General features: G+C 51.6%; 1 protein-coding gene across 2 annotated transcripts in view; it reads right to left on the bottom strand.

Annotated features, from left to right (window-relative positions):
• ZNF423 (zinc finger protein 423) overlaps positions 1-16,768 on the bottom strand; it is a 359,963-nt gene that overhangs the window by 292,183 nt on the left and 51,012 nt on the right. For both annotated transcript variants that reach the window (XM_064383040.1, XM_064383041.1), the window contains exon 2: positions 2,480-2,539. In XM_064383040.1, coding sequence (XP_064239110.1) covers positions 2,480-2,539 — 60 coding nt within the window. The remainder of the gene's footprint in view (positions 1-2,479; positions 2,540-16,768) is intronic.

The following is a 16,768-nucleotide window of genomic DNA, read 5'->3' on the forward strand; positions in this document are numbered from 1 at the left end:
ATGGCTCAGCGAGATGCTGCAGGTAGAGTGTTCACTCAGTGCCTGGCACGTACTAAGTAAGTGCTCAATAAATGTGACATCGCCCACGTCTGGGGCTGCCTCCCACACTGAATTCCGCCTGCCACCCAGGCTTGGAGCCATCTCACACGCCCCACACTCAGGGAATACAAGCTGAGTTTAATAGCCCAAGTCCAATAGAACTGGGAAGGAAAATTTATCACATGCATGAACTATAAAACACACACACACACACACACACCAGCAAAAATGGGCCAAAGAAAACACAATTCCTGGCCTGGCTGTGGATTATCCACTGCCGGGGACACGCTGCCCTCCCTCTCACCATCACGGAGCAGAGAATCCAAAACTGACTGGCACCGTGGTGAGCCGTGGCCGGGGAGTCATGAGGAGTGTGCATCCTCCTGCATGCACCAGGCATGCTCAGCTCTTGGTGGGAAACTGGCAAATCCCACAGCTCCCACTACTTCCAGGCACCCCAGAGAGGCCCTAAGACTGGCCACCCAACTATGGAATCACAGAACTGCAGACCTCAGGGCCCTACCATCAACACTGCCCTTGCCTTCTGCAAGCTGGAAGACACCTCACTGCCTTAGGGATGCAACTGGGGTGCTTGACACCCCCCTGCCCAGGGCTCTCCATCTACAGCAGCCACTGCCAGCACCCTCCTTGCACGCTACTGCTATTCCCATCTGTCCACATCACCTCCGGCCCCACCAGGAAAGCAGCTGGGAGGGAGCCTCTTCTGTAGAAAACACTGGGCTGAGGGCTTTCCCAGTTCAGGGGTTTGGGGTACAGTGGGATCCTCTCTAGAGTGGGTAGCAAGCCTGAGCCCCTGCACCCCTCATCTCTCAAGATTGCCTCTTTGAGACACCTGAGCCCCTGCACACCTCGTCTCTCAACACTGCCTCTCTGTGCCTTAAGGTCTGGCTGCTTCCTCCAACCGTGGGGAGCACACCCCCCACACAGAAGGAGACACACAGAGGTCTGGCTACACAGCCCCTCCCCCCAGCCTCCCACCCTGCCCAGTGCTGACCCCAAAGCCTGTCCTAGTCCTGGACACTCCTCTCTGGAATTTGAGCACCACTCACCACGCTGGCTGCAGACAAGGCTCCTCTCTATGGAGGACGCACCCCTGCCACCAAGGGCCAGGGCACCTGCAGCCACAACAGTGCCCAAGCCTGGGTCAACCAGGACCCTGCGGACTCTCCAGGCAGCATCAACCCCCCGCTGGAAAGGACACCGAACCAGGGACCACGGGCTTGGGTTTGAGGGTTTCGTCTGCGTTCCCAAATTTCAGTATTTTGAGCCATCTTCACGCTTCCCGCTGAATCTCCGTATTCTGTACTATTAACACTTTTTTGTCAACTCAGTGTTTTTCACTTAAATGAATTTAGCATCATCATAAGTCACAAATGTCTATAATATCACACATTAGACATGTAACCAGGAAAACATTAAATGTTCATATACCTGATGCCTAACCACATTTTTGAAATACTGACCCAGAGCAAATCTCTCTTCCTGCCTCAGTTTCTACAACTGAAAGAGAAGAAGCTTGGACTGAATAGTTCCCTCATAGGCCTCCTCAGGCCTTAAGATTCTACAAGACTGAAGCAGCTCCAGTTCCCCCAGGAATCCGGAGAAGGCTGGTCAGGATCCCAGGGCAGGCCTGGCCCAGGGCAGGGGAGGAGGACAAGGAAGGGGATCCCAGCGCCTGCCAGACAAGGAGCCGGGGGCGCCACTGCCAAGAGAAGCCGGGCTGTATGCAGAGCCAACAGAGGGCCCAGCCCCACTCAGGAGCTTCCAGAGACCCCAAAGCCAGTTCTAATTTCAGGCCTCATGAGAAGGCTCCAAGCTATAAAACTTCACAGTAGAAAATCTTCACTCATCCACCTCTTTTCACAGCTGGGAAACCGAGGTACACAGAAGAGCTTTATGTGGGGATCCCGTGTCCTGGCTGTCACATCACCCCCAACACCCCACGAGTCTGAGCTCCCCCTGTTACCTCTCCCTGGAGGCATAAGCTCAGCTCTGCCAGCCCTGAGCGTGCAGAGCAGCCCCTTCCAGGGAGGGAAAGAGAAATTCTGATGTAGACTGGAGTTTTAAAGTCCTATTAAAGTGGCTTTTATGCAATTAGATTGGAATGAATGTGCAGTGACGCCCATAGCGGGGAGCTTCAAGGCTTGTGCAGTGGGAAAATCAACGCCCATCTGAACCATGCCCACAAGAAGGAAACGTGGCCCTCGGGAGAATAGGGGAATATTAGTCTCCGTATGTAATAGATTTTATTGACCATATGGAACTGATATAAAAATCGTGTTGCATGGGGTAGTCTGGACTGGAGGCAGGAATGTGACACGAAGAATATCATTTCCAAAACCAGCTGGGTGGCTTTCTGAGTTCCTGGGCCAGCCCCCAGGACCCCCTGCAACTCTCCCGCCAGCCCCCAGGCATTTACCTGCTGCTGTCACGGAGGAATCCCAGGCCAGCGAGAAGTCTGAGGCCTCCCCCTCTTCAACTGAAAGAGAGAACAGAGATGGGCCTGTGAGTTTGAAGACTGTACAAATAGATCAGGTGGGGCGCAGGGCAAGGAAGAAGGAACACTTTTGGGAGTCCTTGTTATAATACCCATGGCCAGGGAAGAGGGGGTAAAGACTACAAAGAGGCCTTTATTGGTTTCACAGAGATGTAAAATGATCAGAATAAAACAGGAATAGCAAGTTAAGTGCCGGGTCAGTCATGGTTTCCCTATGCCTGTGCCCCTGGCAGACATCACTAATCAATCTCAGCACTGTCTCAAGAAACCAATAAGGTTGCTCTCAGAGATGAGCAAACTGGTGAGTCCTTGTGACCCTGCTGAGACCTGACCCACAGACACACCTCAGGACACACTGAGGTCAACTCTCCCAATGACAACACATTTGCGTGCTGCAACTCATGGGCTGACGACATCAGAAGCTGATAACGACTAGTGTTCCCCCACTCCAGCTGGGACCCCATAGAATCATGCTAGTCAGGGATAGCATGTCCCCACCATCCCACACCCCAGCACATGAGCCCAGGCTGGTGGAGGCCACGCACTAGGAGAATATGAGAGAAACACTACACATCATAATAACGCTCTTGTCCTGGAATTAATCCCAGTCTGGGGCATGTAATAATACTAAAGCTGGGTTATGGACTTTGTAAATGGAACCTTGTTTAAGCCAAAAATGTGCATACACAGTATTTTTCAGATTTAATGGCCTTTCTAGCTCTGCACATGTGCAGGCTGAAGCCACCGCGAACCACCCAGTTCTCTCTGCACCGTCGGTGTTCTCATGGGCACTACGTGGGTGCACACTGAGCCAGGCACTGTGCTGGGGCATTGCAGCCATCACTGGGTTTAGTCTTCCTCAGTAGATGCTCAGAGGGGTGCCTGACGTCTCACAGGCAGTGAGAGCCACAACGAGTTTGGGCTCAATCCAAGGTTGTCTGTCTCCAAGGTTGCTTTGGAAACCACCGTTGACTGGGGTACCAAGGATGTGAGGCAGAACCCTAGCAACTCAGACTGGAGGGCAGTGACCCCAATCCACCATGTGGAAGGCATGTACAACATGCAGGCAGCCACCTTGTGAGTGGAGCAAGCAGGCTGGCTTGTGGTCAGAACCTGAGTTCTAGCACCAGGCAGAGCCTGGCTTCAAATCTCAGCTCTGCCTCTTACTAGCTGTATATGACCTTGAGCAAATGATCTAACCTCTGGGCTTCTGTTTTCCCACCTCAAAAATAGAGAAAATAGTGGTACCTAAGCCATAGGGCTGCTGGTAGGATTAAATGGGATAAGCCTGTGCAGTGCTGGGCGCTGTGCCAGCACAGGGTAACCACCCCCATAATGTCAGGACTGTCATCTGCTGGAACAGTGGCCCAACCACCCAGGTGGGAGGTCACTGCCACGGCTCAGACAGTCCTGCTCTACATGGTGCTCAATCTACCCCCCTGACCATCTATCCACCCATGGTCTTCCTCCCACTCCAGAGCCTCACAGAATGGGTTCCTCTGAACCCTGAGAAACAGAACATCCGCGAGCAATTGGCCAAACAATGCTACCGAAGTGTGCTCTCTTTTCCAAGTCCGCATCCCGAGAGTAGACAGGCAGGATGAAGACAATGAAATGCACAGACAATCTGAGCTGAGACCCAAGTTATTGTCTTACTTAGCTAGTTACAGCTGGGGTAGGTTTTCAAATGTGCGGCTTTGTAAATATCAATTAGACCTCATGTCAGACAAAATTGATGTTGTTCACTAAAATGATTCCAACCAGACAGCCTCCAAAACACGGGTGGCTAACGCCTAAAGCCATCAGAAGTGGGACAGGCATGGAAGGAGCTGTTGTTAATGGCGTTCAATGCCGCACCAAAAATCAGTTTCCCTTACATTTCATCTTTTAGTTACACACACACATAGAAATACATGGTGCTTCTATTAAGAGACTGCTGCCAGGGTTCAAGGTGTCCATTTTGTTAGACACTCTCGACAAGGTCTCCATGGGTCCCTAAACCCTAAGAATGACATAAAGCTATATGAGCTGATAAACATGTCAGATATGTAAAATTTGAAAGAAAAAGCCCAAAAAAATATGTTCAGCAGAATCCCTTTCGTATGTATTAAAAAAAACATGTCCAGGGCTGGGTGTGGTGGCTCACGCCCATAATCTCAGCACTTTGGGAGGCCAAGGCAGGCAGATCACTTGAGGTCAGGAGTTCAAGACCAGCTTGGCCAACCTGGTGAAACCGCATCTCTACTAAAAATACAAAAATTAGCCAGACATGGTGGCACGTGCCCGTAGTCTCAGCTACTCGGGAGTCTAAGGCAAGAGAATCACCTGAATCAAAGAGGTGGAGATTGCACTGAGCTTAGACAGCGCCACTGCTCTCCAGCCTGGGCGCAACAAAGCAAGACTCCATCTTAAAAAAAAGAAAGAAAGAAAGAGAGTGGATCGGTGGTTACCTGGAGATGGGAGGGGTGGGAGGGAAGGGGTGACAGCTAAGGATAGGAGTTTCTTTTTTATTATTTTCTTTTTCTTTTATTGATTTAGTCATCTGCAGGTATCAGGACATTAATGCATGACCCCATTCTCCTCTGACCTCTGTGCACCCAGGTATCAAGACAAATAGTCCACACACCTGCACCCACTCAAGGCGGTTTAGTTAAGAAGTGTGACCGCCCAAGCCACTGAACTTGACGATGTCTCAAAGATGTCAATTCATCCCCTTAGAAAGATCTGGCCTAGGCCATAATGGGAAAGAGAACAGGGAACCATCCACTATTTTGGAGCCCCGGGGGATGTCACGGCTCTGTGCTGGGTCCCAGAAGTCCAGACAGGCCTGCAGGGGTGGAGAGAGGAGGAAAGTGGCTCAGGGCTCACTGGCTGGGGAGGTCCAGATGGCAGACCTCACTACAGGGTTCCTGGCTCCTCACTGCAAGCAGCTGCGTGACACACTGCAGTCCCTGGAACCACGTCCCTGCATGGAGGGGGATCTGTGGGTCACTTTACCTGACGACTTGGGCACTAATGTGTTTTCCTACAGCGGCAGGCACCACCCCACATGCATGCTATCCTCTAGACCATATTCTGTGTTTTGAAGGTAGAAGCATACCTCCAAAGGTGAATATGGGTCAGAGGATTCAAAAAACAGAAAAACAGAAACAGAAGATGGGCTACAGGACTGTTTATTCAGTCAGGCTCATGCTCTGTTGTCCAGGCTGGAGTGCAGTGGTGAGATCACAGCTCACTGCAATCTTGACCGCCCAGGCTCAAGTGATGCTCCCACCCAAGCCTCCTGAGTAGCTGAGACTACAAGTGTGTGCCACCTCATCTGGCTAATTTTTGTATTTTTATATTTTTTTATAGAGAGAGTCTTGCTATGTTGCTCAAGCTGGTCTCAAACTCCTGGGCTCAAGTGATCCCCACCTCAGCCTCCCAAAGTACTGAGATTGCAGGCGTGCGCCACCACGCCTGGCTTTTATACATTCTTGATGAGAAAGAGTCAATACCCAACCCCCCACCATCCCCATAAGGCCCTGTGCTACCCGGCTATCAGAGTGAGAAGGTTTTTTCTCCCCACAGCTGCACTCTTCTGTCCAGACTGGGTGTCCAGCAATGGCCTCACCAGCAGGGGCAGCAGGCACAGAGGAAGGAGGGCCTGTCTGCAGCTGGATCCAGGCATAGGGATGGCCAGAGCCCACACCAGCAGCAGGCACTCTCCAGGGGCCGGGGCAGTGAGCCCCCGACATCCCTAAAAGGGAGCTCTGCTACAGAGCCACAATGCACACTGAAGACACGCAGCTCAGAGGAAACCTAATCAGCACAGGAGCCGATGTGGACAACACACCGAAGGGGCTACTCAGCTGGCCAGCAGCACCTTCTCCAGACGTCCCCAGCTCCATGTCTAGCTTTTTAATGTACACAATACTTGGCCCACTGAAGCTGAGAGACACACATCCCCACCCTACCCCACCTCAAGGGGAACACAGGGACGTCCACTCCTGTGGATGATGGGCATTTGTGCGGCGGGTGGGTGGCCAGGGTGTGTCCACACTGGAGGGCGCACAGAGTATATAGGCATAGGGAGAGCACATGAAGCAAGTGTGTGCACACGGAGAGGAGGCACGGGGGCGAGTGTGTGCACACGGAGAGGAGGCACACAGGATGGGTGTGAATGCAAAGGGAGAGGGCACATGGCAGAGCCCGATTCCCCACAATGCTAAGGAATCCCCAGCTCCACAGCCCTTTGCAAACACAAGCCCCTCTGTCTGGGTGCTGGGAGGGGACCAAGCAGTGGGGTTCCATGGCCCTACATGTTTTGTAACCTTTGCAAAGGAAAGATCTGTTATCTGCTTAAGACCTCTCTCTCTCTCTCTCTCTCTCTCTCTCTCTCTCTCTCTCTCTCTCTGACGGGGTCTTTCTCTGTTATCACAGCTCACTGCAGCCACAACCTCCTGACTCAGGTGATCCTCCTGCCTCAGCCTCCCGAGCAGCAGGGGCCACAAGCACATGCCACCATGCCCAGCGGATTTTTGTATTTTTGGTAGAGACAGGGTGTCACCATGTTGCTCGTGCTGGTCTTGAACTCCTGACCTCAAGCAACCCTCCTGCCTTGGTCTCCTAAAGTGCTGGGATTACAGATGTGAGCCACCACACCTGGCCCACTTTCTCCTTCTACTCTGAACTCTCTTCCATCCATTTCCTCTCCTGTCTGTCATCTTGGGAATGGCCACAGGCATTTTGCGCTCTTTGCCTCAAAGGACTCCCCCAATTGTTTCAGCCATACAGCCCCACACACAGGCTCCGTGCTGGGGCCAGGCAGTGGACTTCAGGTACCCTCTGTTCAAGCATATGTGCAGGCATGCACACGCTCATGTGTGGGATGCAAAGAGGCTCTGGAGCGGCCCCAGGTCACATGGCCAGGCTGCAGCTGCCCGCTCCTGCCCCTGATCTACCATCTCCTGCTTGTGATTCCGAGACCTGACCCTGCAGGGCAACTCCAGGCTTAGCCCCTCCATAACCCCAACACCACTCAGTATTCCCTCCACCTGTTGGTTTCCTAGGCTTTGATCTGCCTCCCTCATGAGGGCATGGATCACGCCTATCTTGTTCATTGCTGCATCCCAGTGCCTAGCTCAGTGCGAACATAGCAGCAGGTACTCAACATGTTTTTTGTTTTTTTTTCGAGACAAGTTTTGCTCTTGTCACCCAGGCTGGAGTGCAATGGCATGATCTCAGCTCACTGCAACCTCTGCCTCCCAGGTTCAAGCAATTCTCCTGCCTCAGTCTCCCTAGTAGCTGGGATTACAGGTGCCCACCACCACATCTGGCTAAGTTTTGTATTTGTAGTAGAGACGGGGTTTCACCATGTTGTCCAGGCTGGTCTTGAACTCCTGACCTCAGGTGATCCACCCGCCTCAGCCTCCCAAAGTCCTAGGATTACAGGCATATGCCACTGCACTCGGCCCAAATTTTTTAATCAATAAGCACACAGGATGTGGGGTGACATCCGAGAGGGCCTGCAGCAGGACTGGGTTTTGTTCAGAACCAGGCAGTGGGTCAGGCAGCCACAGACACACCTGTCCCCTCCACACCACCACTGTCCCCACCCCATCACGCTCGAGTCACACTCACTCTGGGAGCAGGAGGTTACATGTGCCAATCCAGCTTTCTCGTGGCACTCACACTTGCCCCACCTTGAGCATAAAAACCAGTCCTGCCTGGGGTCAGACAGGCGCTGAACAGAAAACCGGCCACAGAATCTAGTTATAGAGTGGATGGAGCAGGGAGTGCTCCCTCATCGCTGCCTCAGAGATGGGATCCTTCCCAGGGCTGAGTGTGACCACAACAATCAGGTGGCCCTGGGAGAGCCCAGGGCCCCGCTTCACAGCACCCCCCCGCCACCCCCCGCCACCCGCCAGGAGCTCCTACTAAGAGGCTTCACCCAACAGGGCGTCAGAGGCCCAGCCACCACAGGGATGGAGGGGGTTGCATGGGTAGGAACAGGCTCCATCTCAAGATTCCCAGTTGTCCTGGGATAATCCCCGCAAGCTGTGGAGCCTGGTAGGCGACATCCAGCAGCCCCTGGACAAGGGCTACTGCAGGAAACCCTTCAAAGGAGCACCCGAACACATCCTGTTAAGAGCCCAAAGAGGCCAGAGGGCCCTTAGAGGGCACCTGCTTGGTGGCAGCAGGTCAAGGACCAGCTCTACTATTAACATGGTTCCTGGGGTGCATTAAGAAGGATTCTGGGGCCCTGCCAGGACTTCTGGCAGATAAGAACTCCACGTCAACTCTCTGCTCTGAGGTCACAGAAATTGTGGGTGGCTGATTGATGCATGGAAGTAGAGTCACCCCAAATGCTGTTGCCCCAACTCCACCAGGTGCTTAGGTAGCTGCAACTCTCCTGCTTTGGGAAGAAGGGAAGGTGAGAGCCAGGCATGGGGTCTGGAAACACAGCCCAGAACACAGCAGTGGAGACCAGACAGGGCTGGGGCCCTGCTCAGGAGTTTGTCAAAGTCAGGCAAGATGTGTTGTCAGAGAAGGTGCAGGTCAAAGGCAGGAAAGCTCAGGGGACACATTCTGAGGCAGACAATGGCAGGAGGTGAATGAGAGATAAACAGAGGCTAGTGCTGCTCCACGGGTCCGAGGAGGCCTCTGAGAGGGCCAGGGCAGAGCCCAGAATGCTCCCTTCTGAACTCCAAAATCCACACTAGGGCCCCTGGCTTAGCCTGGCTTCGAGGCTGGAGGAAGGCTCTGGGTGTGAGCTGCTCCACACAGGCACAGAAGGACACTGTTCTGGGGAAAGGATCCATAGATTTCATCAGAAGATCTAGAACCACCCCTGCCCCCAAAATAGCTTTAAGCACCCACAGTTCAATGGCTCTCATTTGCGGAGTTTTCTCAGCTGCTTTCCCCAAGGCCTTGGGAAACTTCCCTATGCTTTGCTGGCCCCCGGAACGATCCCACCCTTACAGCATCCCATGCCTCCCCAGAGACATCCCTGTCCCAGCAGAGGTGGTGGCTGGGAAAGGACCATGTGACTGGCTCTCCTTAGCTCACCCTTAGGGAAACCCTCTCACACAATGCAGGCCAAGGGCACAGCAGGTAAAGGAGGCACCGAGAGCCCTGAGTCTCATGGTCAAGCATGAAACAGAGCGTCACTGCTCCTGACTTACTACTGAGCAACCTCCAGGAATGGAAACGCATGGACCAGGCAGGGGGGTCCAGCAGGTAGAGCGCTGTAGACCACACATTGCACAAAAGGCCGAGCAAAGTGGCGAGAAAGAGCTGAAATGTGACCTACACTCTGCCTACAAGCGCTGTGTCCTGGTGCAGGGCTGTGAGTACCAAGAGAAAGGAGTGCCCATTCCTTTGCACAAAAGCATGGCCAATCATTTTTCTACAGCCCACAGTCATCTCTGGCATCACGCTCCTAGGTTAAACAACCAGGGGCAAGTGCAGACAAACCCAACCAGGAAGCCCGCATCTTCCAGGCTCCTTTCAGGTGGGGATGTATCCGGGCAGTGGGTGGGGTGGGGTGAGTGCATGGAAAAGTGAAGCCTCCTTGCAGCTAAAGCTGAAACCTGAAACCACCCAACACCCCCACCGACAGGCCGCTGGGCACCAAGCTCAGACCCTCAGAGAAGCCACATATGACAGAGTCACATCACAGTCACCTTTGTTTAACTCCCATGATTCACCCTGACCGCTTGCTGAAAAGAGAACAAGCCGTTTAAACGGCACAGCTAAGACCACCTGCCATTATGCCCTGCAGTGAGGATGAAAGGGCCCGGACCCTGTGGCTCTGTCTCATGGGTCTCTCTGTCCACACCCCACCCCCCAACATGTGGGCACCTCCAAAAGGAGGCTGGGTATTTAAAGAAACCTGTTTTTTAGGCCAGGCACACTCACTCACTCACACCTATAATACCAGCACTTTGGGAGGCCGAGGCAGGAGGATTGCTTGAGCCAAGGAGTTCCAGACCAACCTCAGCAAAATAGCAAGATCCCATCTCCATAAAAAATTCAAAAATTAACCAGAAATGATGGTATGTTCCTGTAGCCCCAGCTACTTGAGAGGCTGAGGTGGGAGGATCATTTGAGCCCAGGAGTTTGAGCCTGCAGTGAGCTATGATCATATCACTGCACTCCAGCCTGGGTGACAGAGCAAGACTCTGTCTCTTAAAAGAAGAAAGAAGGCCTGGTGCAGTGGCTCACACCTATAATCCCCATACTTATGGAAGCAGAGGTCAAGTCCTGGCTTGAGCTCAGGAGTTTGAGAACCAACCTGGCCGACACAGCGAAACCCCATCTGTACTAGAAATACAAATATTAGCCGGGTGTGATGATGGACACCTATAATCCCAGCTACTCCGGAGGCTGAGGCACAAGAATTGCTTGAACCCGGGAGGCAGATGTGCAGTAAGCTGAGATCACACCACTGCACTCCAACCTGGGCAACAGAGCAAGTCTGTCTCAAAAACAAAACAAAAAAGAAACCTGTTTTTAAACAACATGACTCCTAACCAGAAATCTTCTACCCAATCTAGTACTTTTAAAAAATAAATACATACAATTTCTTTTAAAAAATTTAAAGCAGAATATTCCAATGCGGGAACAAAAATTGTTGCTAAGACTCACTGAGAGAAGGTCAGTGGGTCTCCACGTCAGCATTTTCATAACAGGCAATCTTGGCAATGCTTGACTTTCTCCTTAAACACTGACTTTAGAACCATCACCTCTGGAAGCTGCCATGCTACTGGGGGGAAGACTCCTTGTAAACTGTTCCCTGGAGAATCGTGGGCGGAGGGGCCAGAGCCTAAGGCTTCCTTAGCCACTGTGCCCCTTCCTCTCCTTGCCTTGCTGTGTGTAAAGTAGAGAGAACAGAAGGACACCAGGGAATAATCCAAGAATTCCAAAAAGGAAGTTCATCTGTGCTTACAGGAAAAGTGACCCTTGCAGAAGTCACACAACAGAGCTCCTCTGGCCACAGCAGTGAGGTGGAGGAGGGAGCCTGGAGAGGCGCTATAAAATGTAGAGGTGTGGGGAGTGGACCCTGGAATATAGGCTGCTGTCCCCCGGGTATGTCACTTATAGGCCATCAGATCTCAGGCAAGAGACTTGAATCCACCCTGATCTTCAGTCTCTGTAAAACGGGGCTAACCAGAGTACCAACCTCGCAGGAGGATGGAGAGGATGAAATGAGATGATACCCCAAAGCACTTAGCTGCAGGGAAACATGCAATCAATGTGAGTTCATGTTACTGGGATAATTCAAGCTCCCCTTCTCCTGCTAGGTTCCTGGCTGGCTGCTGAGGTTTCGCTCTGCCTGGAAAGACAGGAGAGCTGGGTTTTGAGCAGTGAGATCAAGTTTCCCACTGAGATTCAGCCCATCCCTCCCCACCCACAGGAATGCCCGGCTACAGCCACGGATGCCTCAGCATCGCTGCCTTCCTGTCCCCACTACAGTGCAGGGATGGTGTCCCTAAATGTGGAACTGCCTGGAGGTGACAGCCAAGGGGCTCAGCTTCTGTGGCAGCTCATCTCCCTCTCACCCTCCTGTTCCCCACCATCACCCCAAAAGAGAAAGACTAGGAGATCTCTGCAGAAGGAGCAGACACTAACCCCAGTAGAATCTGTATCTTGGGCAACTCTGCAGAAGTTTGAATCCTCTCCTCTGTCTTTCCCTAATAAAAACATGATGTTGATGATGGTGTGTAAAATAGGACAAAGAATATGAAACACTTGAAGGTTTCTTTATTTTATTTAATTTTACTTTTGAATACAGTGTCTCACTGTGTCATTCAGGCTGGAGTGCAATGGTGACATCTTGGCTCACTGCAGCCTCAAACTCTTGGCTCAAGGGATCCTCCTGCCTCAGCCTCCTGCATAGCTAGGACCACAAGCATCCATCATTACAGCTAATTGTTATATTTTTCTGGTCAACATAGTGGCTCACACCTGTAATCCCAGCACTTTGGGAAGCAGATCACTTGAGCCCAAGATTCAATACCAGTCTGGCCAACACGGCGAAAGGCCATCTCTACAAAAAGTATAAAAATTAGCTGGGCATGTTGATGCACACTTGTAATCCCAGCTGCTCGAAAGGCTGAGACATGAGATGCACTTGACCCTGGGAGGCAGAGGTTGCAGTGAGCAGAGATCGTGCCACTGCACTCCAGCCTGGGTGACAGAACAAGACTCTGTCTCAAAAAAAAAAAAAAAAAGGTATTTTTCTGTATAGATGGAGGTTTTGCCATGTTGCCCAGGCTGGTCTCAAGCTCCTGGCTGCACATGATCCTCCCTCCTTGGGAGTTTTCTCTGAGTACTAGGAAAAGGGTTTTTTCACCAGACCCGGGACAGCACACAGGTGGAACACCTGCCCCAGCTCTCCTGTCCTGCACCCGCCACAGATACTGCCAATTGGTCGGGGTTCTTTCCCTCATTCAACACAGATACAGCTTCAAAAGGCCCAACAGCAAGGGTTAAAATCTATTGGGCTTCTCTGTTCTGATCCATAGAACTTCCCTGCAAGCACCTGGCCAACACACACACACACACACACACACACTAACATACACACTCACATACACACTCACACACACACACACACACACACACCCCTGCACACATGCTTGAGGATGTGCCCAAAGTGAACAGGAAAGGCCAACCTTCACTGAGCCCAAGTGGTACCTGGCACGGTGCTGGGCATCCACCTACTCCCCTTTCATTCTCCCAGGCCCCCTCGGAGGGAGTCCTTAAAATCCTTACTTTTCTGGTGAGGAAACGAAGCCGCAGGGAGCCACAGCGTTTGTCCAGAGCCAGCCACAGACTCCCAGGCCAGGGCGGATGTTTCCAAGCATGGCTTCAGCTCAAACGCAAAAGAGCGAAAAGAAGGAAGAAGGGGAGCCGTGAACACCCAGCCACTTACCCCTCGTTCCACCCTGGTTCGGCCCAGTCATGGGGCAGGAAGAGAAAAGGAAATTGGATATCGCAAAGCCACCTGATGTGGCAAGGTTAGTGGGAAACAGAATCAGGAACTGAGAAGCGAAGACAACATCGCAAAGGCAGGAACCCGAGTGAATTAAAACAACATCTTTTTTCCTCTGTTGGAAGAGTCCCTCGCAGCTCTGTCAGAAGAGGAGCCAAGCCTGGGTATGTTGGCAGCCCCAGGGGCTGGCGAAAGCGTGCCCTGCCACAGCCTGCCCCTCTGTGCCGGTCCCACGTGGGTGAGGAGACAGACACTAACCTGGCCCAGGTCCCTCACGTCCTTCCCCGCCACCCTGCATCACAACTGTCTGGTGCTGGAGGCTTTTAGAGATGTGTCCTCAGCTCCTGCCTGAAAGTCAGGGCTTTACTGACCCATTTCACAGAAGGAAGAACAGAGTCCCAAGTAAGGGAAATAGCTCAGCAGGGAGCCCAGACGAGGCCACAAAAGCAGACCTGGAACGCAGTGTTTTAGCTTCCAAGCCCTGGAATCCTCCTCGACAATGCTGCCCACCTCTGAATAAGCTGCCAAATGCAGCCGAGCCCCCACACGTGCCACACACTGTGATGTGCACTTCAGCTGCACCAAGTACTTCTCAGAATATCGTTTCCAGACCAGCAAGAGCAGCATTACCTGGGGGCTTGTTGTAAATGCAGAATCTGAGGCCCCATCCCAGACCTCCAAAATCAGAATATCTGAGAGTGGGACTCAGGAATCTGTGGTTTTGCAAGACTGACAAAGGATTTCCCAACAAAGGATTTTGAGAAACTGTAAGTACATTTGAGAAGCTATGAGATAAGTACATTTATTAACCCCATTTTACAGATGAGAAAACTAAGGCTAAGCGATTTGTCAAAAATCACAGAGCTAGGATGGGGTGTAGCCAGGAACGAATTTTTTTTTTTTTTAGAGACACAGCCTTGTTCTGTTACCCAGGCTGGAGTGCAGTGGTGTGATCAGAGCTCACTGCAGCCTCAAACTTCTGGGCTCAAGTGATCCTCCCACCTCAGACCCACAAGTAGTTGAGACTAGGGGAACATGCCACTATACCCAGTCAGTTAATTTTTAATTTTTTTTTAGATGGGTCTCACGATATGGCCAGGCTGGTCTTGAACTCCGGGTCTCAAGCAATCCTCCCACCTCAGCCTCCCAAAGTGCTGGAATTATAGGAGTGAGCCACCTCGCCCGTCCGGGAGTAGAATTCTTAACCCCTTTGTTTCACTTCTGCCTCCAACAGGCAGCAGCTCTGGTTCCAGATCGAGTAGGCTCAGTCAACACAGGACCGGACTCTCACTCTCTCTCACTCTGTCCCCCTCCCATGATCCAAATTTACAGAAGACTCCTTGAGGCCCTCCCTGTACCAGCCCAGAGGAACCTAAGAAGAGGACAGTTCATCTCTTAGGTCTCCCCAACACTCAAGATCTTTGGGGTGAAACCATGAGAGACAACGGTGTGCTGGTCAGTATTTAACAGGGGGCTCTCCAGGAGAACAAGAGGCTCCAGTCTGTAGGGTTTGCCGCTTTCTGCAGTGTAAACGCCGCCACTGCAGCCAACACCAAGCTACCAACCAGGGCACTGATGAGTGGAAGAAACGTGTACAATCAACACACCATGGGGCACAGTGTCACAGGAGGAGGAGGAGGGACAGAAGGGGCTTCAGTGGCAGAGGGGGAAGCTGGAGTCAGCCTAGGACACTGCAGGGACCCCGGTTCTCCTGCCCGGGCTTCGCACCCATGTTCCAAATACATCAGAAACACCGAATTCACTCCAAGTGGCCGTTTGCTTATTGTTTTCTAGAATAAACATCTTTTTCTTTCTGTAAAAGTTTCTGACATAAGTAACCCGTGTACAACATAGAACACTAGGGAATACATGTGAGTTAAGACTCAAAGCACAACTTATAAATACATTGTTACAACTTTAAAAACAGGTAGTGCTCTGTACTCTGCTTTTCTAACTCAGCAGTACCAACTGAATATCTTTTCACATCAAAAGCAGAGACCAAGGCCCAGCCCGGTGGCTCACACTTGCAATTCCAAGGCTTTAGGAAGCCAAGATGGGAGAATCACTTAAGGCCAGGAGTTCGAGACCAGCCTAGGAAACATAGTGAGATTCCATCTCTACAGAAAAATAAAAAAATTTAGCTGGGTGTGGTGGCACACATGTGTAGTCACAGCTACTCAGGAGGCTGAGGCAGGAGAATCACTTGAGCCCAATGATGGCACCACTGCACTCTAGCCTGAGTGACACAGTGAGACCCTGTCTCAAAAAAATTTTTTTTAATTAAAAAAATGACAGAGACCAACACTATTATCAAAGAAGGTCTGAGTCCCGTCACAGAAGGCTCTAAATAAGCAACACCCTGTTGCTGGATAGCCAGGCTATTTCCAGCTATCTCCTACTGTAGGATAATCCACGTTGCAACACGCGTATGGCCACAAACCTGTTCAATAATTTTCCTTAGGATTAGTTCAGAAGCTTGATTGCTAGGACAAAGAGTGTGCCCATTTTTAGGCTTTGTGGATACAAGACAAGGAGGCATTTGGCCATTTCCACCTTTAACAAGCACTAAGCACCTCTAGGCTGCCTAGAACTCTGACTATGTAGCACGAGAGGGATGAGAAAAGGACGTTTGATTTTGGCCTTCAACCACTAGACAGTGAATCCACAATGACAAATGTTACCCATCACTGTGCCCCTCAAGGGCTGGCACATAGGAGCTGAGTGAGTGAACGAATGTATAAATGAATGAACAAACTACAGTTTGCTGAAGGATGCTAAATCCATCCCAAACTCAGAACAAGACAAAACCAAGTGGAAATGGTGAGGACCTGGACTGCAGACATAAGATGGGCAGGGAACTAGGAAAGGGGAAAAGCAGGCCCTGGACAGGCGGGATACCCGCCGCCCACAGCCCATGGCCCAGAACTCAACACAGCCATAGCCCCAGAGCAGGCTTAGGGGTGGGGGACCAGCCCAGGGCTAGGATGAGTGTTTGTTTGTTTGTTTGTTTTTGGTTTTGTTTTGAGACGAGTCTCTGTCTGTTGCCCAGGCTGGAGTGCAGTGGCAAGATCTCGACTCACTGCAACCTCCACCTCCTGAGTTCAAGCAATTCTCCTGCCTCAGCCTCCCGAGTAGCTGAGATGACAGACACCCGCCACCACGCCTGGCTAATTTTATATTTTTAGTAGAGATGGGGTTTCACCCTGTTGGCCAGGCTAGTCTCAAACTCC

This window comes from Aotus nancymaae, unplaced genomic scaffold (genome assembly GCF_030222135.1).
Source record: "Aotus nancymaae isolate 86718 unplaced genomic scaffold, 86718_ANA_hifiasm-v0.15.2.pri h1tg000030l, whole genome shotgun sequence".
Taxonomy (NCBI): domain Eukaryota; kingdom Metazoa; phylum Chordata; class Mammalia; order Primates; family Aotidae; genus Aotus; species Aotus nancymaae.